The sequence below is a fragment of the Equus caballus genome, chromosome 11, assembly GCF_041296265.1.
Source record: "Equus caballus isolate H_3958 breed thoroughbred chromosome 11, TB-T2T, whole genome shotgun sequence".
NCBI lineage: Eukaryota > Metazoa > Chordata > Mammalia > Perissodactyla > Equidae > Equus > Equus caballus.
In genome coordinates, this window is record NC_091694.1 from 32,857,398 (window position 1) to 32,883,325 (window position 25,928).

Sequence of the window (25,928 nt, forward strand, 5' to 3'; positions counted from 1 at the left end):
GATCCTGGGGCAGGCATGAGACGTGGGTGAAGGCCAGGGAGCATTGTGTTTCCTGGCACCTGCTGAACGGCTGCAGTGAGGGGCAGTTCCGGAGCCAATAGGGTGCTAGAAGCCAGCCAGAGCATCCCTCCAACAACCTCTCTGCAGCAGGACAGGGCACAGGAGTTCAGGGATGGAAGGGACTTACGTACCTCCAGGTGCTACTACCCACTAGAGTCTAATGCCCTTCTAGAGCCACCCCCGACCTCCTAGACACTGCTTGAATACCTCCTGTGGCCAAAAACTCACTAATTCTAACAAGTGCCCTTCAATCTTTGGGCAGTAAGTTACCAAGGTCTTCAATATACCAAGCCAAGATTTGTCTCCCCCGACCCTCCAGTGCTAGAAGCTTTGCTGATTCATTTCCCTGGACTTTGTTTTGTCCTTTGATGTCCACATCCTTTCAAGTGACCCATCTGTATATGTTTCTCTCCCAAATTAACCATAAGCCCCTCAAGGAGAGGGAGTATGTCTTCTATTTTAACCTCTACTCACTTCAATTCATTGAACATGTGATGTGATGTCTGCCTGGGTGACCAGGCCTCTGCCCCCAGGAGGTATCTGATCAATATGGATTGACTGAAAGGATTCATTGATTAGTTTTCCACTCTGATTTTGGAGCACAGACAAGCCTTGAGGCTCTGGGCTTCGTTGACCCATAACTTGCCCTTCATTCTGGTTGTTCACCAGCTCATACCCACCTCCCAGCTTCACAGTTCATATGCAAAGACACAAATGTTATCCCCTCTAAAACCCTTCCATTTGCAATTCTTGCTATCTAAAGGTTCTATTGAGGGGCTGGCCCATGGCCAAGTGGTTAAGTTCGCATGCTCTGCTTCATCAGCCCAGGGTTTCGCTGGTTCAGATCCTGGGAGCAGACCTAGCACCACTCATCAGGCCATGCTGAGGCAGCGTCCCACATAGCACCACCAGAAGGACCTACAACTAGAATATACAACTATGTTCTCGGGGGCTTTGGGGAGAAGAAGGAGGAGGAGGAGGAAAAGAAAAAAAGAAGAAGATTGGCAACAGATGTTAGTTCAGGTGCCGATCTTTAAAATAAATAAATACAGGTGCTGTTGAAATAGAAGTTTTTTTCCAGGAAGATGTGGCTACAGGAGAAGGGTTTATACACCACATATGAATCCCTGGGGCAGGATGGCCCCTAAAGTGCTCCCAGCTTTGAGGAGCCAGCTCTGAGCCTCAGTTGCTTCATCTGTGAAATAGGGGGAAAAGTCGACCTCATAGGCTTGTGGTGAAGATTCATTAAGGTAACACACACAGCATGGTATAATCACTCAAATGAGTGGTAGCTATTATTTCAGCCAATGACTAAATGATCAACACCAAATCAGCAGCTCTCAACTGTGAGTACTTCAAATGCCCTCCCGCCAAAGGATTAGGCCTGTGCGTGTGTATGGGATGTGGAGGGAAAGGAGAAGAACCTTAGACTAAAGTGACATTGGTATGACCATGCTCACCAACCGTGGAGTCAGCTTCTCCAGCTAGATACCACTCCATCTCTAGAAAACAGGTTTTGGTGTCAGACTTCCTCTGTGAATTCCCAGAAACAGCCACTGTGGAGATTCCTGGAGCTCAACGACTTTACTTGTGGTGGGACTTGGCTGGCCCAGTCCTCCCACCTACAGTGTCAGAGCCTGAGCTTCTCTCAGGAACTGCCTCACATTCTGTGCCCCTCCTCCAGGCCTTCATTCAGCCCCCAAGGTGCAGCTGTCTCTTGCTTCTCCCCTCTTGGCAGCTGGGCCAAAGGCAGCTGAGCAAAAGAGGGTGAGGGGGCATGGTCATTTCTGTCACTCAGGACAGCTTTCCTCTGGCTGAGCAGCTGTTAGGGTAGCTTCTGTGTTAGATTTGCTTCCTCATCGAAGTAGGCACCCTGCCCTCTGAAGCCAAGCTCCCTACCACCCAGGCCCGCTGTTTCTCCTTTTACTTGAACAACTCGCCATTTCAAACACCACCAAACTACTCTGACAGAAAGATGTAATGTGAGAGATGGTTTCCAGGCGGGGAATCAAGTGGCTCCTGGAAATACACAAGAAAGTCCAAAATGGATGTGGCAGATTCTTCCCCATGTGGGATCATTCTGGGCAGAACAAAAAACTAAGGAATTCTGGCCTCAGTTCTGCCATCAAGCCCAAGAGGAAGGCATAGCACTTTCCTGCCCCTATTTTATAGGCAGAGGGAGTAATCTGCCCAGGTCTCACAGTGAAGGCAGCAGATCACCCCCCTGCCCTGCGCTTCCAGTGGCTCTTGCTGAGGCATACCACACCACAGCCTGTCCTAGGATGACCAATTGTCCCAATTTGCCCAGGACTGAGGGGGTTCCCAGGACATAGGACTTTTAATGCTAGAACCAGGAAAGTTCTTGGCAAACTCTGATGAGTTGGTCAATCTAGCCTGTCCCCAAAATAGCAAATCTGGGCCAGGGGTCACCAGCCTTCCATCCTGCTCTGGACTTGGCTGCCCATTGCAGCTGGAAATGAACAAGGTACCATCTGACAGCAAAGAAACTGAGTAGTGAGGGTGAAGCTACTATGAAGAGCCTCCCGAGGTCCCCTGCCCCATTGTCAGCAGCTCTGCTCCATTCTTCAACAATTCCCTTTCCTCTCAACTATGAGCCTCTGTACAAAGCAGGAGAGAATGAGGGGAGTGGGAAAGACGGCTCTAGGGTTCTTTCAGAAAGCCCATATCCTGGGATTCTGTTAGCCTCTCCGTGAAGGCAGAGCCTCCCTGTGTTTCTCCTAGGCTCTGGATTTTTCTCTGTCAAGGAAGTCTACCTGAGCCAAACTTCCCTGTAGCTCAGGAGCCAAAAGGAGGCTGGTCATACCCTCCACCAGGGGCCAAATGACACGTTACCCTAAAGACACTGAAGTCTGCCTTAGGTATCATTGAGACGGCCTCCTCTGGTTCCTGGCCTGTTTTCCAGAGTTGGTTTTTTGCATAATTGATAGATATAGCAGGGAGTAAACCATCTTGTCCCCTGATGGCCTGAGAAGTCACATCCAAGGACAAGTAGGTTAGGTCCCTTGAGGACACAGGATCTTGGGGCCAGGGCAGCCCTGTCCATCAAGAGCTGCTTTATTCCAGGGAATTCCCTAGGGTTGTGTGAGAAGACAACCCCCAGTGACCCCATCGGGCACCCTTAGGACCTTCCCGTTGCACTTCTGCTAGTTCTAATACCCAAAAAACCCACCAGGAATGCTTCCCTCAGTCCAGCGTAATCTCCTCTGGGGAGACTCCAGCCCCTAAAGTACCAATCCAAGGACGAGAAGCATCTGTCCACGCTGCTCCTTAGACAAAAGGGCCTTGACGAGCCACTTGGGAGGAGGCTGACACTTGAGAGAGAGAGAGGGGCTGAATCAGGCTCTGTCCCCAGCTGTGGACCCAGAAGGGCTTGTGAAGCTCAACAACAAACATGCTGCCATCCACGAGCCAGGCGCTGTGGCTGGGCCACCAGAGAGTTCCTGCCAGGAATGGAATCTGGGACAGACTCTATAGTAACCACTCCCAGATCAAAGGAACGAGAAGCCTTGGACACCAGCACCACAGAGTCTCCATCCTGGAACTGCCTGTGAGCAGTGCAGTCTGGGGGACAGGCTGGGGAAGGCCTAGTGCTCTCACGCTTTGCGAGGAGAATATTTGGCCTGCCTGCATGCCACCACACTTCCAGAGAGTCAGAGAAGACCAGCAGGCCCAGCTGCCTGGGAGTCTTTTCTTCCCAGCTTCTGGGGAGCAGCTCTACTGCTGAACAGCCCTGGAGAGCTGCAATTATTGAGACAGGATAAGAGCTATTTTGGGAAGGAGCCATCCTACTGCCAAGGGTTTTGACTTCCTAAACTAAAACAAGATGCACAAAGAAAGGGAGTGAGGGTAGGGGCAAACAGGGAGGAACTTGCCCAGGCAAAAACATCACATACTGGGGCCGGCCCTGTGGCCGAGTTGTTGGGTTCGTGCGCTCTGCTTTGTTGGCCCAGGGTTTCACCAGTTGGAATCCTGGGCGTGGATATGGCACCACTCATCGGGCCATGCTGAGGCGGCGTCCCACTTGCCACAACTAGAAGGACCCACAACTAAAAATACACAACTATGTACTAGGGAACTTTGGGGGAGAAAAAGGAAAAAGAATAAAATCTTCAAAAAAAAAATCACATCCTGAACAAGGGAAAATACTGACCCCCTCCCAAGGGTATAGATTTGCATCAAGGGGTGAGCAAAAGGCTAGCTGGTGAGATACCCCCTGACTTTGGGAAGGAAGGGGTAACCTGACCATCCCCCCTACTCCGTGTTAACTCCCTCTCTCCTCAGACCCTCCAAGAGCACTTCTGCAGTTTGGTGCATTTATTTGGACATTTGAGCACAGGCTATTTGACATTGTTGCATAAATGTTTCCTGTCCATGTCTTATCTCCCTTCCCAGATGGTAAGTTTGTAAGGCCAAAGAATGCATGCACTGTGAGGCTTCAGTGCTTTCCCCAAAAGTGCCTAGCAGAGTGCTAGGCATCTGAGTAAAAATTGTTTATGGAAGGAAGGGAGAGAGGGAGGAAGGAAGGAAGAAAGAAAAGAATAGGGAGAGAAGGATTTACTGTCTTGCATGGGGATAATCTCTAAAAGTAGCTTCTCCCACCCACAGCTGAGCTGGGGGAACAGGGCTGGATAAGAAGCCATGGCAGAGGGATGGCAGCTACATTTCTGGCACCTCCCCTTCAGCTGTTCCATTATCTGAGCTCAGTCTGTCGTGCCACCTCCCATTTGTTTCCATTTGTAGTCAACTGTCCATCCTGGGGTAGCCCATGGAGGGGACCTATTAGAGGCCATGCTAGGCTTTGGGTAAGGGAGAGATACGGCAAGAGAAAAAATGCAGGCAGGAATTTCTCAGACTATCTTATCAAACATGGGCCAAGAAGAACTAAAGTACTTATGGGAACAATGCACTGTGAAATCAGGACACTCTTTGCCAAATTCAGGACACAGGGCTGCCGAGAGCAGAGTTCACCTTGTGCCTTTCCAAGTTGAGGACTCAAATAGTGTGTAACCCAGAAAAAACGTCCCCTTTCTGGAGTGCCCTAGGCTGGAGAGGGGAGAGCCAAGTGCGGACTGATCGGATCTATGGCTTCCCAAACGGCCCTCTCATAGAGCACTCGGCAGGATTCATTGTCTGCCAAAAGGTCTCTACTCTTTTTCTCCAGGGCTGCAACTAGCTGATATATCACCTTTGTGTAAATGCCCCTCTGGGGAGATGCAGCCCTACAGGTGCATGGCTTGGCAAACAGAACACAGGCTAGATTTCGGGTCCCGCTTAACCTCTCTGCCAGGTGCCTTTGTTCAGTGAACCACCTGCCCAACAATAGGGAGCAGCTCTGTCTGTCTCCCTCCATAGGTGCTTCCACCAGAGGGTAAGAGAGGGACTTGGATAAGAGGGAGCACAGGAAAACTGAAAGTAACTTCCCAGGGGTGTTCTTACCTCCTCATCTGTCATAACGGAGAAGCAGAAGCCATGCATTCCCAGGGGGCAGCAAATGGATTCAGGGAGTGCCAACGGGAGGGGAAAAAGAGAGTTTTACTAAAGATGTCCAGTGGACTTGGGCATAACCTGGCCCAAATTCCTTCCAAGTACAAGTGGCTCAAAGAACAACAGCTAGCATTTACTGGGTGCTCACTGTTCCAGGCACCATGCTAAGTGCTTTACACGTAATAGCTTGGTCAGTCCTCACAAGAACCCTGAGAGGAAGCTGTTTCTCCCATTAACAGATGGGGAAACTAGTGATTGGAGAGGTAAAATAACCTCCCCAAGATCACAGTCAGAAAATAGTGGACACAGGGCTCAAACCCGATAATCAAAGTCCAGAGTCCATATTCTACTGAACTTCTACTTTATAGAACTTTGCTCCCACTGAGGGGCAAGACTGCCCTTCTCTGCTCTTTGCTGTCCATCACTCGGAGGGCTCATACTGGTTGGGACTGGATTGCATTCCCAGGGCTCTCCTCCCTAGGAACTTCTTCATCCAGAGCCCTGGCCTCCCTCATGTTCAAAGGGCTGGAGCATATTTTGGGCTACAATGTTCAAAGCAGGAACTCCTTGCCACTAAGATTCACTGTATGAGGGCTGGTACCCACCTTCCCTCCCACCAGAGAGGTCAAGAATACAAAGGGAGTGTTGGGGAGGGTGTCAAGCAATCACCAGGCCCTGGGGACACTTCTCTTAAGGATTCTAGCGTTGGCTGCAGGACCCACTGGTGGCCTCAAGGTGGAGGCCCAGACATCCCTGGAGATCCTGCCTGGGCAGCAGCCAACAAGTACCTCCTAGGTCCTGGGATGGGAGGCTTGAGGAGGGTTCTGAGGAACCAGAGAGACACATGAGGAGACCCCTTAACCCAAATTAGTGTGAGGTCAGCCCTGAAGTAAGACTGTGAAGCAGATACTGTGTATTGGTGGATTTTTTTAAATCTTTTTATCTTTTATCTTACGCGATAGGTGAGAGCAGCTAAGCTGAAAAGCCATGGTCTTAAATTGTTCTCCATTCCAGAAGTGGCTACTTCCCATTAAAAGGAGACTCTTGAAAATGAAAAAGGTTTCAAGTCCCAGAGGAATGACTCTAATGGTGGACTTATAGGCAAGATGAGAAGTTCCACTGCTCCTTCAAGTCAAAGCCCAGTGTGTACCATCCTAACAGACCTCGCTCTGTAGATACACAGAGGCCACCCTCCCACCTGTCCCCTGCCTCCCAAAGCCCACACTGGACCCACAGGAGGGAAAAGCACCGACCTTTGAGCCACCAGATGACACGATTGTACATTTCCTCAGAGACATCTGAAAGTAACAGAGATTTTTGCTTTTTTTCTCTCTGTGGGATGTACACCCCATCCCCCCACTACTTAATATCTCCCTTTCTAGCTCCATATGTCTCCACCCAAAGCTGCCCTCAGCCCTTGATCCTCTCCAAAAAGCTCCTCCAGCCTAGGACTAAATGTCACCTTCCCACTCTCCCTCTCCTTTTTTCCCCACCCTCTTTGTGTCACTGTTAATGCCTTTCCCCTCTTGAAAGTCTAAGTCCCAGCTCATCTATGCCCCACCTTCTCCACTTTGTTGCCAGAATATTTACCTGAGGATCTTATTCTCTTTACCAGCCCTTACCAGCCCTCACGCCAGCTCAGTTCTCCATCTCCACTATCTGGAAGCAGCTTCTGACCCTGCAAACCGCTCTCTACTACCCTCCATTGAGAGGTTAAGCAGTGTTGCCTGGAAGAGTCAATACCTGACACTGGGCCCAAGCATCATCATCAATGTCATTAGCTTGGACTCAGAGAAGCTGGCAGGGAAGGAATGGAGCAATGGGCTCAAGAATGAGACCAGCTTTGGCACTGGCAGGGGGCAGCTCTGAAGCCCAGAATGAAGAGGAGTCTTTCCTGCCCACCCCAACGTCCTACCTCACTAAACGGGGCTGCACCTGGGCAGTCTGCTCCTTCACATACCCAAGAAGAAAGCACTAAACCTTTGATTGGGTTGTTTGGTGGTGTACTTGGGGGCCTGTGGCACTTCCCTCAATGGTGCCCGGCTTGGAGACTCCTTTGGTGATGGTAGTGATGGTTGTGTTGCTGGTGCTGGTGGTGGTGATGGACTTGCTTTCTCTCCCTGGAACGTCGGATCCTCACAGAAAGGGCTTGAGTCCATTTCAAAAAAGGACAATAAAGGGTCTAGGGGAGGAGGGAACTTAGGCTCAAAATCAGGTGTTGTTGGCCGGCTTTGGGGCATTTCACCTTCAGGATTGAGTAAGGCCCACCATGAGGAGTCAGGCCCGTACCTAGGTAAGGACCGAGGGGGTAAGGGCCGAGGGATCAGTTCCAGTTCTGCATGGAGAGAGGGCTTTCGGGAGGGTTCTGGATACCTGAGTGCAGGTCCTGGGGACATGGAGACACTTTCTGAAGGTCTTTGGGTGTGCTGCTTATAGATGGGTTCCGGAGGGACAAACGTGGTGGCTTTGTGGGGGCTCTCAGACACTGATTGAGATGTCAGACGGTGAGCTGACTGTGCTGACTGTACCCCTGGGGAGATGGTGACCCTGCGGCCGACCTCGCCATCTGCTCGGATTGAGGACCTCACATTGGACTCCACTTCTGATGAGATTAAGACCTTTGAGGAGGGCTTGGTTTCAGTGTAGACAGAAGACTTGCGGATAGACTCAGGTTCTGGATGCAAAGAAACTCGTTGCCCACCTTCCAAATCTTTAAGGATGGAGAGTCTGAGGGATGAGTCCAAGTTCACACTCCTACGCAAGGCCTTGGGTTCTGTATAAATTGAGCTGTGACGACCCACCTCAGACTCTTGGCCAGTGATCCTTCTCTGGGCTGTTCGAGAATCTGCATAGGCGCGGCTGCCGCTGCGTTCTGGGCTAGAGAGTCTCGTTGGAGATCTGATCTCAGCAGCAGTCAAACTCTTTCTGCTGGGCTCAGTTTGGACTGCTTCATCCTTTGGGTTAACCAAAGTCCTACGGGGAACTCTGACCCCTTGTGGGTACTGCACCTTGGAGGGCGGGTCTTCTTCTTGTATGTTTTGTAAGTTATCTTTCTGGTCTACAAAACTCAACCGGCGAGAAGATTTGGCATCTGGGATTAATGAGTACCGATTACTGATGTCACGCCCTGACTTACTCTCACCACCTCTTCGTGTTGATTCTTCCCGGGATGGACTACCATTCCACTGCATTTGGACGGCATGGGAAGCTGATGTCTGAGTTTGCTGGATCTTTCGCTGAAGAGAGGCATGGCGGTATGCTTCTGATTTTGATCGAGTCTCGGCTCCTCGAGGGATAGGTGCTCCAGAGAGGCGGTGCCCTGATTGGAGGGAGGTAGATCGAGGATAGTCTGATGCTGAATGGGGAGTGGTAGAATGCCCAGCTTCTGATTTTTGATGGGGCGAAGGGCTGAGGGTGACTGCAGCACTTCGCTGGCTCGTGGCAAGAATGTACCCATGTCCCCGTTGAGGGGCTGTGTTAGTAACCTCAGCCCCTTTCGGTGACGAAACTGCTACCTTGGACCCAGTTTTATTCGTCTTGATCATCTGAAAGATTGTGCCTCTTTGGGAAGATCCCATATTTTACCGGCTGGCTTGCATTCAGGGTCCTAATGAAGCCTGAATATCTACCCTCAGTTTTAAAAGCTGCTGTTCTTGCACTCCCACAAAAGTGGCTGCTGTTCTAAGAGTGCCTCAAACAGTCCCCTTAGCTACCTGGCTGGTGATGTCATAAAGGAAGGAGCTTCCTATTAAACATCCAGGCATATAGCCACAATTCTTCAGAGAATCTCAAGCAGTAATTGCAAGGAAACTGTGGATTTGGAGTTGATATCACTAGGGCTTTGGCCAAGTTCTTAGCAAAACCGGGACTTCCTGGTGTATAGGGAAGGCTCCAGACTCTCCCATACTCATCCCAGATTCTAGGAATTCTCAGAGACCATTCAGAGAAGGAATCAGCCTGAAGATCCTACTAAGGCAAGGCTACTCAAATCAATCATGCTGTGTTAGCCCCAGTTTTAATAAGGTGCAAGATACAAAGTTGTCCAAATTTGCTTTGGAACTGCGCTGGATAAAAGTCAAAAAAATAGAGCTACAGTCTCTTCCAGGTTTCAGGGGTGGCTTGTTTGATCCTGGGGTAAAAATCCAAGTTGCTTAAATCATAAATTCTCACATTCTTGGCCCAGGAGTGAGTGTAGGATTGTAGAAGAGATTTGGAGTTAGTCATTGGTTTCAATAATAAATGACTAGCTGTGCACCTTGGATAAGTTACTTGATTTGCCTGAGCCTTGATTTCTTCATCTGGAAACCACTGCCTGGTAGGTGAGTGTCATACAATAAATATTAGAGTCCTTTCTCATGATCCTCTCCTCTCAGCTATCCTAATCAGCTAGACTCTGGTTCTTTCTTGATTTAAAAAGAATGCCTTTCCAACTTGGATGACCAATTTGGATAAGAAAGACACTGTCATCTTTCTCTTCCTTTCACATGCATCCCTCTCTCTCTCTTTCAGATATAGACCCTATCATATCCAAAATTCACTATTGATCTGAAGGGTCATGATGTTATAGGATGGTCAGATTCATTGTTTCTGGATCTTTAAATTCAGACTTGATAAGAGACATAAAGTTGAAACCAAAACCACACGTTTTCAGGTAACAGGAATCTCAATAGATTGAGAAAGTTTGAGCTACTGACACAGTCTTTAGAATATAAGACACTCGGTTAGCCATTATGTCTTGTTATATACAAATGGGTATAAGTAGGAGAATATTTACAAGTTTGCTGTCTTGAAGCACTAAGCATAAGCCAGGTTGAAGTGAAGATAGTTCTTATTGATTTATACTTATTTGCTATCCTGTCATCATAAAATTGAGACTGGCTGACGTGAACAAAGCTTTCCAATGAGATTCTACTTTTAATATGCTGGTTTATTGATATACAACCTTTAACATGAGACTATAATGCTTATTTGTTTGTCTGGGAAGATTATATATCTCTTTGTAAGTTTATTAAGAGAGAGTGAGTTTGAATTTCCCCATTAACATGTAACATTAAGTCTGCTATCACTTTCTGATCTTATTAAAATCAGCTTAGTTGTTTAAATAATTGTTTATAGTCTCTTAATGTTGGGAGAAATATGTATTTTCCTTTCAGTGTTCAATTTCAGTACAAGTAAACATAAAGGGTGACTTTAGCAGAAATGTTGCAAAACACAGCACAGAATCTTGACATTTTCCTCGTCATGAATAGTCTAACTCAAGTCAATCTGTACCTGAGATACAGATGGGTTCTTTGAAGGTGACCCCCACTTCTCTTGGTCTCCCTACTGGTGGGGTTGTGATGAAGATAAAATGTGATGACAGATGTAAAAGCCACAGTATACTGTTTTGTTTTGAATGAAAGGCATGTAGTGAGGAGCAGGTGTGCCAAGGATAGATATCTAGTTGATGGGCTCTGTGGTAGCCAGTCTCCAAGATGGCTCCCTATGATCCTCACCTTCTAGTATTCATACCTTTCTATAGTCCCCTCTCATTCCAAATCAGGGCTTGCCCTGTGTGACCAATGGAATATAGGAGAAATGATGGTATGTGACTTCTAAGACTAGATCCTAATAGCATTGCCACTTTTGCCTTGGTCTCCTGGATTGCTCACTCTGGGGGAAACCAGCTGCCATGTGGTGAGGATACTCGATGGGAGACCCACGTGGAAAGGAACTGAGGCCCCAGTCAACAGCCAAGACCAATTTGCCAGTCATGTGAGTTAGCCAACTTGAAAATGCATCAAACTGCAACCTGAAGAGAGACTCTGAGCCACAACTGCCCAGCTGAGCCACTTCCAAATTCCTGACACACAGACACTGTTAGAGATAATAAATTGTTATTGTTGTTTCAAGTCACTAAGTTTTAGAGGGGATTTCTTATGCAGCAATAGATTATGTAAGATCCATTTCTCTAGCGTCAACTCTCATTAACCAAGCACAGAGCCCAATATATAAACCAGAATAGCAACTTACTAATATGCTTTGAGATACACAACTCTTGAGCTGATTGGAAAGCCAGGTCATTCTCTCCCTATAGACCAACTTCAATAGGAACAGAAGTTGCTTGGTGAACATGGAATTGGATCAAGAAGTTAGTATGATGACCCATAAAAGGGCAACACCCACCACAGAGCACTAGGCATACCTACTGTACCGCCCATGCACCTACCCACAATGCTTTAGTTGGGCATTCCCAGTGTCCAGCTCTTAAAGCTTCATTTTCCTATGCCTTACACTGACCATTCCTTTCTGTTAATTTTTCTTCAAATGAGTTATAATAAAAGTGATTGTTTATTTAACTATAATGACATTCTAGTTCTGCCTCCCATTGTTTTGACTTTTAAGTATTCCCAAACCCTTTCTATTCTTCAAAATGAACACAGCTTCACAGAGAATCATAAAAAGCTGAAATCACCTGAAAGGACTTTACTTTTTTTTGTGTGTGAGGAAGATTGTCCCTGAGCTAACATCTATGCCAGTCTTCCTCTACTTTGTATGGGTGATGCCACCACAGCATGGCTTGACAAGCTGTGTGTAGGTCTGCACCGGGGATCTGAACCCATGAAGCCAGGGCCGCTGAAGTGGAGCACACAAACTCAACCACTATGCCATCGGGCGGGCCCATGACTTTACTATTTCAATAAGCATCTTTCCAGACATCTCCCTATGCATTTACCACATGAAGACGTTTATTCATAAATTTACATAAGTCGAGTCCTGTTATACCTACTAGCACACTACTACTAGTATTATTCCACAATATGTTACGGGCATCTTTTTGCACCAATAAATCTCTATGACATAATTCCTAATTAGTCTACTTATGGTTGTGACATAATTAAAATTTTTTTTTGTTGTGGTAAAATATACATAGTATAACATTTACCATCTTAACCATTTTTTTAGATTGGCACCTGAACTAACATCTTTTGCCAATCTTCTTTTTTTTTCTTCTTCTTCTACCCAAAGCACCCCCGTACATATTTGTATATTTTAGTTGTGAGTGCTTCTGGTTGTGCTCTGTGGGACGCCACCTCAGCGTGGCCTGATGAGTGGTGCCACGTCCATGCCCAGGATCTGGACTGGTGAAGCCTCGGCCTGCCGAAGCAGGGCACGGGAACTTAGCCACTCGGCCACAGGCTGGCCTCCTGTCTTAATCATTTCAAGTGTACTGTTCACTGGTATTAAATACATTCACTTTGTTGTGCAACCATCACCACCATCCATCCCCATAACTCTCTTCATCTTGTAAATGTACTATTTTAACCATTTTTAAATAGACTGTGCATTGGCATTAAGTACATTAACGATATTGTGTAACCGTCACCACTATTCATTTCCAGAACTTTTTCATCATCCCAAATGAAAACTCTGTACACTTTAAATAATAACTCCCCATTCTCTCCCTTCCCCCAGCCCCTGACAATCACCATTATATTTTCTGTCTTTATGATTTTGACTACCCTAAGTACCTCATATAAGTGGACCATACAGTATTTTCTTTTAATGATGGGCTTATTTTACTTAGCACACTGTCCTTAAGGTTCATCCATTTGTAGCATGTTGCAGAATTTCTTTCCTTTTTAAGGCTGAATAAAATTCAGTTATATGTACTTAGCACATTTTGCTTACCCATTCATCCATTGATGGACACTTGGGTTGCTTCCACGTTTTAGCTATAATGCTGCTATTAACATGGGTGTACAAATGTTTCTTGGAGACTCTACTTTCAGCTCTTTGGGATACATATTCAAAAGTGGAATTGCTGGATCATATGGTAATTCTATTTTTAATTTTTGGAGGAACTGCCATACTGCTTTCCACAATGACTCTACCATTTTACATTCCCACCAACAGTGCACAGGGTTCCAATTTCTCCGCATCCTTGCCAACAATTTTCTGTTTTTGTTTTTTTTTTTTTTAAAGATTTTATTTTTCCTTTTTCTCCCCAAAGCCCCCCGGTGCATAGTTGTATATTCCTCGTTGTGGGTCCTTCTAGTTGTGGCAGGTGGGATGCTGCCTCAGCGTGGCCCGATGAACAGTGCCATGTCCGCGCCCAGGATTCGAACCAACGAAACACTGGGCCGTCTGCAGCGGAGCGCGCGAACTTAACCACTCGGCCACGGGGCCAGCCCCCTACAATTTTCTGTTTTTTGATAGTAGCCATCCTAATGAGGTGGTAACTCATTATAGTTTTCATTTGCATTTCCCTAATGTTTAGTGATGTTGAGTATCTTTTCATGTGCTTGTTGACCATTTGTATATCTTCTTTGGAGAAATGCCTATTCAAGTCCTTTGCCCAATTTTGAATTGCATTGTTTTCCGTTGTTGAATTTTAGTTATTCTCTATACACTCTGAATATTAATCCCTTATCAGATATGATTTGAAAATTATTTCTACCATTCTATGGGTTGACTTTTTACTCTGTGGATAGTGAAATTTTAAATTTCATGAAGTCCAATATGTCTATTTTTTATTTTGTTGCCTGTGCCTTTGGTGTCATATCCAAGAAATCATTGCTAAATCCAATGCCGCAAAGCTTTTGTCCTATGTTTTCTTCTAAGAGTTTTATTGATTTTAGTCTTACATTTAGGTCCTTAATCCGTTTTGAGTTAATTTTTGTATATGGTGTTAGATAACACTCTAGTTTCATTCTTTTGCAAGTAGATATCCAATTATCCCAACACCATTTGTTGCAAAGACTGTCCTTTCTGCATGGTCTTGGCATCCTCGTCAAAAAATCTTTTGACTATATATGCAAGGGTTTATTTCTGGGCTCTCTATTTTATTCCATTGATCTATATTCCTCTCTTTATGCCAATACCACACTGTTTTGGTTACTGTAGTTTTGTAAGTTTTGAAATCAAGAAGTGAGTCCTCCAGTTTTGTTCTTCTTTTGCAAGATTGTTTTGGCTATTCAGGGTCCATTGAGATTTCATATGACTTTTAGAGTAGGTTTTTCTATTTCTGCAAAAAAAACAGTCATTAGGGTTTTGATAGAGATTGTATTGAACCTATATCTCTTTGGGTAGTATTGCCATTTTAACAATATTGAGTCTTCGATTACATGAACATGGGATGTCTTTCCATTTATTTATGTCTTCTTTAATTTCTTTCAGCAACGTTTTATCGTTTTCATAGTATAAGTGTTTCACTTCCTTGGTTAATTCCTAAATATTTTATTCTTTTGGATGCTATTGTAAACAGAATTGTTTTTGTAATTTTCCCTTTAGATTGTTCATTGTTCATGTATGGAAATGCAACTGATTTTTGTGTGTTGCCTTTGTATACTGCTACTTTGCTGAATTCATTTATTAGTTCTAACAGTTTTTTAGTGTGTGAAATCTTTGGGGTTTTCTACGTATAAGTTCACATCATCTACAAACAGAGATAATTTTACTTCTTCCTTTCCAATTTGGATGCCTTTTATTTCTTTTTCTTGCCTAACTTCTCTGGCTAGAACTTCCAGTACTATGTTGAATAGAAGTGGTGAAAACAGGCATCTTTCTCTTGTTCCTGATCTTAGAGGAAAGAAAAGTTTTCACTCTTTCCATACCATTGAGTATAATGTTCATCATGGGTTTTTCATATATGGTTTTTATTATATTGAGGTAATTTCCTTCTATTCCTAGTTTATTGAGTGTTTTTGTCATGAAAGGGTATTGAATTTTGTTGAATGCTTTTTCTGCATCAATTGAAATAATCCTGTTTTTTTCCCCTTCATTCTGTTACTGTGGTGTATTACATTGCTAGATTTTCATATGTTGAAACATCCTTGCATTTCATGAATAAATCCCACTTGGTCATGGTGTATAAACTTTTCAATATGCTGCGGAATACTGTTTTTTGTTGAGGATTTTTGCATTAATGTTCATAAGGGATATTGGTCTGTAGATAGCTTGTAGTGTCTTTGTCTGGCTTTGGCATCAGGGTAGTGCTGGCCTCAGAATGCATTAAGGAGTGGTTTCTCCTCTTCAATTTTTTTGACGACTTTGAGAAGGACTGGTATTAGTTCTTCTTTAAATGTTTGGCAGAATTCACCAGTGAAGCCATCAGGTCCAGAGCTTTTCTTTGTTGGGAGATTTTTGATTACTAATTCAATCTCCTTACTAGTTATAAAGCTATTCAGATTCTTGATTTAGTCTTGAAAGGTCTTGTGTTTCTGGGATTTCGTCCATATCACCTAGGTTATTCAATTTGTTGGTGTACAATTGTTCATGTACTCTCTTATAATCCTTTTTACTTCTGTAGAGTCAGTAGTAATGTACCCACTTTAATTTCTGATTTGAGTAATTTGAGACTTCTTTTTTTTCTTAGTCCATCTAGCTAAACATCTGTCAATATTGTTCATCTTTTTGAAGAATCAACTTTTGGTTTCATTGATTTTCTTTACAGTTTTTCTATTCTCTATTTATTTCTGCTCTAATCTTAATTATTTCCTTCCTTCTTCTAGCCCTGGGTTTAGTTTTTTCTTCTTTTTCTAGTTTCCTAAGCTGTAAAGTTAGGTTGCTGATTTAAGATATTTCTTGGTTTTTGATATGTTTATGACTATAAATTTCTCCCTTAGCACAGTTTTTGCTGTGTTCCCTAAGTTTTGATATGTTGTGTTTTCATTTTCATTCATCTCTAAGTATTTTCTAATCTCCCTTGTGGTTTCTTCTTTGATCCATTGGTTCTTTAAAAACGTGTTGTTTAATTTTCACAAGTTTGTGAATTTTCCAGTTTTCGTTTTGTTATTGATTTCTAACTTCATCCTGTTGTGGTCAGAGAAGATACTTTGTATGATATCTATCTTTTAAAATCTGTTGAGACTTACTTTGTGTCCTAAAATATGGTCTATTCTGGAAAATGTCCCATGTGCACTTGAGAAGAACGTGTATGTACTCTGCTGTTGTTGGGTAGAGTGTTGTGTATATGTCTGTTATGTCTAGTTGGTTTATTGGATTAAGTCCTCTATTTCCTTAGTTATCTTCTGTCTGGTTGTTCTATATTATTGTGAGTGGGTTTCTGAAGACTCTAATTATTATAGAATTGTCTATTTCCCCCTTCAATTCTGTCAGTTTTGGCTTCAGATATTTTGATGGTCTGTCATTAGGTGCATAAATATAAATTGTTGTATCTTTTTCCTGTATTGAACCTTTAATTAATATACAATGTCCTTCTTTGTCTCTTATAACCTCTTTTGATTTAAAGTCATCTTTGTCTGATATTAGTATAGTCACCCCTGCTCTCTTTTGGTTACTATTTGCAAGGAATATCTTTTTCCATCCTTTCACTTTCAGCTTCTTTGTGTTTTTGGATCTCAGCTGAGTCTCTTGGAGACAGCATATAGTTGGATTATGTGCTTTAAATCCATTCTGCCAATCTCTGTCGTTTGATTTATTTACATTTAAACTAATTATTAATAAGGAGGGTCCATTTTTTTTTTGGTCTTTTTGGTAAGGAAGATTAGCCCTAAGCTAACATCTGTTGCCAATCTTCCTTTTTTTTTTTTCTCCCCAAAGCCCCAGCACATAGTTGTATATTCTAGTTGTAAGTCATTCTAGCTCTTCCATGTGGGATACTGCCACAGCATGGCCTGATGAGTGGTGTGGAGGTCCATGACCAGGATCTGAACTGATGAACGCTGGGCCACAGAGCGTACAAACTTAATCACTTGATCAAGGGGCCAGCCCTGATAAGGAGGGTCTTACATTCTGTCATTACACTATTTGCCAGCTACATGCCTTATACCTTTTTGTCCAACATTTCCTGCATTACTGTTTTCTTTTGTGTTTAGTTGATTTTCTGTAGTGAAATGTTTAAATTCCTTTCTCATTTCCTTTTGTGTATATTCTTTAGCTATTTTCTTTGTGATAACCATGGGGATTACATTTAGCATCCTAAAGTTTTAACACTGTAATTTGAATTTATACCAGTTTATCTTTGATAACATACAAAAACTCTGTTCCTTTACAGCTCCATCCCCACCCCTTTAGGTTGGTGATGTCACAAAATTATATCTTTATATATTGTGTGCCCAAAAGCATAAACTAATAATTCTTTTAAATGAATTAATTTCTTAAATTATGTAAAAAGACAAGATTTGGAGTTACAAAGCAAAGTTACGGTAATACTAGCTTTTTACTAATAACTGACGTTTTCTCTCTTTAACGTATTCATGTCTCAAATCATGTAGAAAACAAAAAGTGCAGATCTAGACCATTGTTACAATAATACTAATTTTTATCATCGTCCATGTAAGATCTTTATTTCTCCATATGACTTTGAGTTACTGTCTAGTGTCCTTTCGTTTCACTTTGCAGGACTATCTTGAGCATTTCTTGCAGGGCAGGTCTAGTGGTTAAAAACTCCCTCAGCATTTTTTTTATCTGATATGTCTTAATTTCTCCCTCACTTTTGAAGGACAATTTTTCCAGATATAGGATTCTTGGTTGACAGCTTTCTTTGCTTTCAGCACTTTGAATATATTGGCCCACTGTCTTCTGGCCTTCAAAGTTTCTGATGAGAAATCTGCTCAATATCTTATTGAGGATCCTTTGTATGTGAAAATTCACTTTTCTCTTTCAAGATCCTCTCTTTGTCTTTTGAAAATTTGCTTATAATGTGCCTGGGTGTGGGTCTTTTTGAGCTCATTTTACTTGGAGTTCATTGAGCTTCTTGGCTGTTTATATTCATGTCTTTCATCAAATTTGGGGTTTTCAGCCATTATTTCTTCAAATATTCTCTCCTCCCTTTTCTGTCTCTCTTCTCCTTCTAGGACTCACATGATGTGTGTGTTGGCCCACTTGATGGTGTCCCATAGGTCCCATAGGCTCTGTTGACTTTTTTTTTTTTGAGGAAGATTAGCCCTGAGCTAACATCTGCTGCCAATCCTCCTCTTTTTGCTCAGGAAGACTGGCCCTGAGCTAACATCCGTGCCCATCTTCCTCTACTTTATACGTGGGATGCCTACCACAGCATGGTGTGCCAAACGGTGCCATGTCCACACCCAGGATCCGAACCGGCAAACCCCAGACCACTGCGAAGCGGAATGTGCAAACTTAACCACTGCGCCACCAGGCTGGCCCCTCTGTTGACTTTTATTTAATCTTTTTTCTTTCTGTTTCTCAGACTTGATAATTTCCATTGTCCTATCTTAAAAGTTTGCTGATTCTTTCTTCTGCCTGCTCTCAAATATGCCTTTGTATCCCTCTATTGAATTTTTCATTTCAGTTATTGTACTTTTCAGCTCCAGAATTTCTTTTTGGTTCCTTTTTAGGTTTTCTATCTCTTTACTAATGTTTCAGTTATGTTCATACATCATTTTCTTGACCTTCTCCCCATCTTTAGTTCTTTGAGCACCTTCAAAAGTTGGTTTTAAAATCTTTAGTATATCTGCCATCATGGATTTTTCAGGGGCAGTTTCTGTTTTATTTTTTCCTTTGAATGAGGCATACTTCTTTTTTGTAATGCTTTGTGATTTTTTATTGAACTGGACATTTGCATCTAATAACGTTACAACTCTGACTTCAGATTCTTCTCTTTCTCAGGGTTTGCTGTTGTTTTTTTCTTTTAAGATTGACACCTGAGCTAACAACTGTTGCCAATCTTCTTTTTTTTTCTTTTCTTCTTCTTCTCCCCAAAGTCCCCCAGTACATGGTTATATATTCTAGTTGTGAGTGCCTCTGGTTGTGCTATGTGGGATGCTGCCTCAGCATGGCCTGATGAGTGCTGCCATGTCTGTGCCCAGGATCCGAACTGGCAAAACCTTGGGCCGCCAAAGTGGAGTGCAGGAACTTAACCACTTGGCCACAGGGCTGTCCCGTTTTTGTTTTTTGTTTTAAATTGTTGTAGACTGTCTCTGTGCAGAGGATCAGCCTGAGGTGCAAACTTAAAGTCTTGTCAGGTCTTTTTTGAGCCTTTCTGTGGCCATGCACAGTCATTTTCTAATTTTCCCCATATATGTAATTGTTTTTGAATGTCCTAGTCTTTAATGTCTGGTTCCCAAAGGGGAAAAAACAAAAAATAAAGGGGGCATTGGCCTTTTAAATCTCCTGGAAGTAACTTCAGCTGGAAGGGGAGGTGCTTGCAATAATTGGGGGAGGTGCAGCAACAATGGCTGCCCACCACTTCATCTGTAGCTCTGTGATCAGCCCAGCAATCAGGGATCAGAGTGCAGATCCCAGCATTTGGAGGACAGGGTCCTTTTTGCCCACCCTGGCTCCCACAAGCTTTGTGCAAGCTGCTCCAGGAACATGTGCACAGCTGCCTCCCAAATGGCTGAGGGTGGGAAATGGGTAACTGCTACTGTGCTAAGAGCTGAAATTGACCAAAATTAACCATGCAAGCTTTCCCCTGGAAGTTGCAAGCCTTCAACAGGCCCCAGAGTTCCAAAATAATTACATCAGGCTGATTCTGCCAGTGCATTTGCTTTCTCGGTGGATAGACAGATTCCTGGTGCTTCCTACTCCACCATCTTCCAAGAATCCTCTCTGTTCCATAATTTTTTAAACCAGTCCTTTATTGCTGGACATTTAGGGTGTTTCCAATTTTTCAATATTATAAACTATGCTGCAATAAGTATTCTTTATATAAATATATCTTTGTGTACAATCCAATTTTATCCTTACGACAGCAGTCCTCAATCCTGGCTGCACATTAGAGTCACCTGGAGAGATTTTAAAAGCCCATGCTCCACCCTAGACCAAATAAATCGGATATTTGGGGTAAGGCCTGAACATCAATTTTTGGGGGGTTTTTTGCTGAGGAAGGTTCACCCTGAGCTAACAACATCCATTGCCAATCTTCCTCTTTTTGCTTGAGGAAGATTCCCCCTAGCTAACTGTGCCAATCTTCCTCTTTTGTATGTGGGTTGCCACCACAGCATGGCCACCAACAAGTGGTGTAGGTCCATGCCTAAGAACCAGACCCGAGCTGCCAAAGCAAAGAGCACCAAAGTTAACCACTAGGCCCCTGAACATCAGTATTTTTTAAAAACTCCCCAGCTGGTTCTAATGTGCAGACAGGGTTGAAAACCACAGCTTTAGGATTAAGTCCTCTAAATCCTCTCTACTCAGAGTGTGGTACCCGGACCAGCAGCACTACTGGCACCTGGGAGTTTGTTAGAAATGTGGCAACTTGGGCCCCACCCCAGACCTACTCAGTCAGAATCTCTTTTTTAACAAGATCTCCAGGTGATTCACATGCACAATATAATTTGTGAGAACTGGCCTAAATGGAATTTCTGGGTCAGAAAATATTAACATTTAAAATACATAATGACAAGTCTCCCTCCAGAAAAGCGGTACCAGTTTCTACCCCTAACACAGTGAATGAAGATGTCTGTTTCCTAACACTCCTACTACCCGTGGGTATTATCAGTGTTTTTCTTCTTTGCAGTCAGTTGTGTGAAAAACAATATACTATTTTAGTTTGCATTTCTTTGATTACCAGCGAAACGGAACATCTTTTAATATACTAATTGGCCGTCTGTATTGCTTCTTTTGTGAATTGTTCTTTGACCCTATTTCTATTAAGACATATGTCTTTTTCTTAGTGGTTATTAGAATTCTGTGTATATTAAAGCTATAAACCTTGTGTTTATCCAATATATTGCAATTATTTCCACTCAGTTGGTTGACTTGTTCAGGCATTTGTTGTAAAGAAGTTTTTCATTTTTATGTACTAAAATCCATCAATCTCACTTTGAGGTCATGGCTTAGAAAAGCTTTCCAAGATTATAAAATAGTCACCCATATTTTCTTTATTCTTCCATATTTAGTTTAAAATCTTGTTTACATCTTTGATTCATCAGACATTTATTTTTTGGTGTAAGGATTCAGCTTTTATATTTTTCCAAATGGCTGGTCAGTTATCCCAACATCATTTGTTAAACAATCTATCTAATTTGACATATATTATCTCATATTCCAAATTCCCCAACTTTATACTTTGGTACATTTTTAGATTCTTTATTATGTTCTAAAAATCCTTCTATTTCTATGCCAATATTATACTCTGCTAATTACTGCAGGTTTATACTATGCCTTCACATCTGGTATGACAAATTCCTCCTTTTTCAGTATTGTTTCCAAATGTCTGTTAAGTTGAACATTTATAGAAAGTCTTTTAATTTTACTCCACTATACAGCTAATCATATTTAGTGGGAGAGTGGATTTTAGTTACCTAACTCCCAGAGGACCAACTTATTTCTGAGCTCTTGAGACGCACCTCACTATAACCCACTTCTAACAGCAATGCATATAACATTACTATTAGCATTCGGAAAAGGGTCAAAAGTCATGTTTTTGGAAAAAAGCAACTGAAATCAAATCTGGAAATTTCAAGGAGGCCCCAGTAATTTCATTCAATAGTGAGCCATGTTTATTAACCATCTACTATGAATCTGGAACTCTTTACATAGTCTTTGCTTTCCCACATTGAGGAAAAGTGAAGGACTCAGTATACTCCAAAACCTTGGCACCAAACCCACAGAACAGATGTGAGGACGGGGACAAGGTTCATAAAGGACACACCACCATCAGTTTTAACCTAAAGTTGGCTCTTGGTTCACTTCCATAATCCTTAAACTTTGCTCAGGGCACTCTTGAACTACAATCTCAGGGAAAACTACTCTAAGTATACAAATACATATATCTTTTTGCCCCAGTATGATCTTGGACAAGTCATGGAACCCTTGGGGCCAGTTTCCTCTTTTGTAAGTAGGGATAATAATCCAACTTTAGTTTTGTTAGTGTACAGAGGATTAAAAATAATTACTCACTTAAATACTTGCTGAGCACCTGATATGTGCATGTTCTGTGCCAGGAGCTACAGATACCTCAGTAAAGAATCCAGACAAGATCCCTGGCCTTGTGGAGCTTATAGTTATATGAGGATGCATGGAGGTGGAACATTCTACTGGTTTATAAGTGTGCTACATGTGATATGAAATAAAAATGTGGTCTATGTGTGGTGCAGGGGGAGAGCGGGCAGGTACTCTGAGAGAATCTTACAGAAGGCCCTAACCTTGTCTGAGGTTCAGGGATCTCAGGAAGATTCATTGAAGAAATGAAGTGTAAGCTGAAAACAAGCATGAGGCAGCTAGGTGAAGAGAAGCAGCTTTCTGGGCAGGAAGAACAGCATGTGCCATGATGTATGTGGAGAACTGAGAGAAGTTCAGTATTTCTAAGAGCAACGAGCAAGACACCTGAGCAAGAAATGGAATGATGATTTTTGCATGTTAAAAAGATCACTGGGGAGAAAAAATTAGAGAGGAGCAAGAATACCAAAAGAAATCTTTAAAAATCTTAAAATCTTTAAAAAAGGTAAATCAGTTTTACCCTACTCTCTGCCTTCTTGCTTAGCACTCTCTGTTGGATTTCTACTTTTTATCATGGCCTCTAATGCCCCAGCCTCACTTCACCTCTCATCAGCCTCCCCACAACTTACTTTGTTCAACTACTCTGGCCTTTGGCTGCTCTAGTGTGATGTGGTCTTTGCACTTGCCATTCTTGCTGGGATGCTCATCCCTCAGAGTCACAAAGACTGTCTCCTTCTCTTTATTCCAACTGAAGCTCAAAGGTGACTTCTTCAGAGCACCTTTCCCTTAAATACCCTTTCTAATGTTAACTGCTCCCCCCCATCACTTTAATCTACTTATTTTCTTCATAGCACTCACCACTACTAACATTATCTATTTATTCATTCAATGACTATATATAGACTTAAGGAGAGCAGAAATTCTGGTTTGTTTGCTATTTCTCCAGCACCTAGAGTAGTGCTTAGCACATAGATGTCATTCAAAAAAGATGTGTTGAATGTGGGACTGGATGCAGGAGGCCATTTGAGGAGGCTGTTGCAATGGCCCAAGTGAGAATTCCTAATGGCTCAGACGAGGGTAGTGGCAGTAGAGATAAAGAGAAGTGAGTATAAGGAACATATATTTTAGAGGTTAAAACGAATAAATCTTAATGATTGATATTTTGATATGTAAGGAGTAAAGGAATGGGAGGAGTCAAAAATGGCTCCTGGGTTTCTGGTTTGAGTAGCTGAGTAGACAGTAATATCATTAACTGGAAGGAGCATTCTGGAGATGGAGGAGGTTTGTGGTTAAGACCATGAGTTCAGGGGCCAGCCCTGTAGCCAAGCGGTTAAGTTTGCGCACTCCACTTCGGTGGCCCGAGGTTCACTGGTTCAGATCCTGGGCATGAACCTATGCACAGCTCATCAAGCCATGCTGTGGCGGAATCCCACATAGAGGAACCAGAACAGCTTACAACTAGGATACACAACTATGTACTGGGGCTTTGGGGAGAAAAATAAAGAGGAAGACTGGCAACAGATGTTAGCTCAGGGCCAATCTAAAAAAAAAAAAAAAAAAAAAAAGGCCATGAGTTCAGTTTTGGGTATATCAGTAAGACATCTGAAAGAAATCCAAATGGAGACATCAATATATGGGTAGATATATGAGCTCATAGGAGAGATCCATTCCTAGACTCGCAATACAAATCTGGAAGTTGTCAGCATATAGAAGCTAACTGAAGCAAAGTGTGGGAACAAAGTCTCTTAGGAGGAAAGCTAGGAGTGGGAAAAGATAGAGGTGGAATCTCAAAGGAGGCTGAGGTGGAACAGCCAGAGAGGTATAAGGAAATCCAGATTGTAACATGAGAGACCCAAGGGAACAGGGTGAGAAAGCAAATAGACAATGAAGACAGAAGAGTGTCCCTGGCACTTATTAATACGTAAGTCACTGGTGACCTTAGGACTGCTAGAGAATGGAAGGAGAATTCAGATTATAGTGGGTTGAGGAGTGAGTGGGAGGTGAGACACTAAAGATAGCAGGTGTAGACAACTCTTTTAAGAACTCTAACTGCACTGGGAGGAAGGAGATGGGGTGGTGGCTAGAAAGGGAGGTTGGATCTAAGGAATATTTTTTTAAGATGGGAAAAATCCAAGAGTCTTAAGTGATGAAGAGAAACTAAGAAAGAAGGGGTTGAAGCTACTGAAAAAAGAGATGATAACTTGAAAAGGATAACTCTGAGCAGACAAAGATGAGATTGGCCTTGGACAGGAAGAGAGATTTCTCCTTCAGTGTAACAGGAACAAAAGTAGAAAGAACAGATGTATAACAGGTCCATCTCTAGTTTAGAGTAGACGGCTTTACCTACAACTGTTTTAGTCTACAAAGATAGATGCAGTCATGTTAGTAGTTTTGGTGGTGGGAAACTGACTTAGTTCCTGCCTGATGGCTTCTACTTTCTCTGTAAAGTAGGAGGGGAAGTGATCTGTTGAATGATTGGGAAGTGAAGGATGGAAATTTGAAATAGCTGCTCAGAATGTGAGAATAAATATACTAAACAAACACAAGGGGACTGCCATGCACAGGGAAGTATTCATGTATGTAAAGTACCTGACACATAATAGGTGCTCCATAATCAATATATAATATCTACCAACATAATTATTGTTAACACTGGCTAATATTACATAGTCACTGGCCAGCTAGACAAGTCTACTCCGCTGGCCTTATAGACAAAAGATTACAAACTACATCAGAGGGAGTTTGTGTAGGACTTGTAGCCTTTATGAATACTAATAGATAATGCTGTAATATCCTAACTCACCATTTAACATGATATGCCTGCTATTAGTCTTTATATTTTTATGTATGTTGGTTTTGTCTCACCAATTAAAGTTTTCTGAGAGGAAGGACTGTGTATTATAAGTCTCTGCATTCTTCAAAGTTTTTTACACGGGGTATTATTTGTAAAGTAATTTGCTTTGGTTTTCCTCTGGTTATGACAAGCGACTGTTTCTTTGCTTTAAAATGGTCAAATAGATTTGTACCTTCCTATTTTATTTGTCCAGGGTGAAATTTGAGGGAGCTAAGAACAGTATGAATGTGACCATCCACAACAGGAACTACTCAGTTTTCACAAACAAAAGACCCACTTCTTACTTACCAAGACAGAATAAAATGTTAGCTGGCTAGTACTGTACAACAGCACACAACTTCCAAGAAAAGGCTTTTATTCATATGTGAAGGCTCCAAACTGGAGGTAGATGAAGGTATATCGATCCTCTAAAAACCAGGCTAGACGTGTGCATCTGGACAGCAGTCACGAGAGGCTAAATTAGAGGAAATGGTGCGATCTTAGTCTTAACCACAATTTCATTCCTCTAACACGCTAATGATGTGAGGTGTATAATCCGAAATACACAGAGATGATGTTTGTTCACTTTAATAAGTTCAAACTATCTGGGGCTTTTATTCCTACCTGTATTTTTCCTGTGTAAGTCAATTCTAGCTGGAATGGGAATACGGCAATCCCGGCCAAG

General features: G+C 42.7%; 1 protein-coding gene and 1 long non-coding RNA gene across 3 annotated transcripts; one reads left to right on the plus strand and one right to left on the minus strand.

The window, feature by feature from the left end:
• Window positions 1-3,093: 3,093 nt before the first annotated feature.
• Window positions 3,094-9,287, minus strand: LOC138916261 (serine/arginine repetitive matrix protein 1-like). 2 transcript variants are annotated; one of them, XM_070227471.1, is made up of 3 exons: window positions 7,526-9,270; window positions 6,815-6,863; window positions 3,094-3,392 (listed from the first exon to the last, which is right to left on the minus strand). In XM_070227471.1, exons 1-3 carry the CDS (start codon window positions 9,141-9,143, stop codon window positions 3,200-3,202), a joined length of 1,860 nt encoding a protein of 619 aa, XP_070083572.1. In that variant the 5' UTR covers window positions 9,144-9,270; the 3' UTR covers window positions 3,094-3,199. The 2 variants fall into 2 exon arrangements, with proteins under 2 accessions (XP_070083572.1, XP_070083573.1); XM_070227472.1 differs by having other exon boundaries at window positions 3,251-3,392; window positions 7,546-9,287.
• Window positions 9,288-9,337: 50 nt separating this feature from the next.
• Window positions 9,338-11,460, plus strand: LOC138916262 (uncharacterized). The gene is made up of 2 exons (XR_011423248.1): window positions 9,338-9,884; window positions 11,232-11,460. It is a non-coding gene; the product is annotated as an uncharacterized lncRNA (long non-coding RNA).
• The last annotated feature ends 14,468 nt before the right edge of the window (window positions 11,461-25,928 follow it).

What these genes read in the sequence shown, in the direction of transcription:
- LOC138916261 (XM_070227471.1), bottom strand. Translation starts at nt 9,143, where the DNA reads ATGGGATCTTCCCAAAGAGGCACAATCTTTCAGATGATCAAGACGAAT. An exon ending in GTTTAGTGCTTTCTTCTTGG is followed by an intron (nt 6,864 to 7,525) that starts GTATGTGAAGGA and finishes TGTTACTTTCAG; the next exon opens with ATGTCTCTGAGGAAATGTAC. An exon ending in ATCTGGTGGCTCAAAGGTCG is followed by an intron (nt 3,393 to 6,814) that starts GTGCTTTTCCCT and finishes CTCTCTCTCAAG; the next exon opens with TGTCAGCCTCCTCCCAAGTG.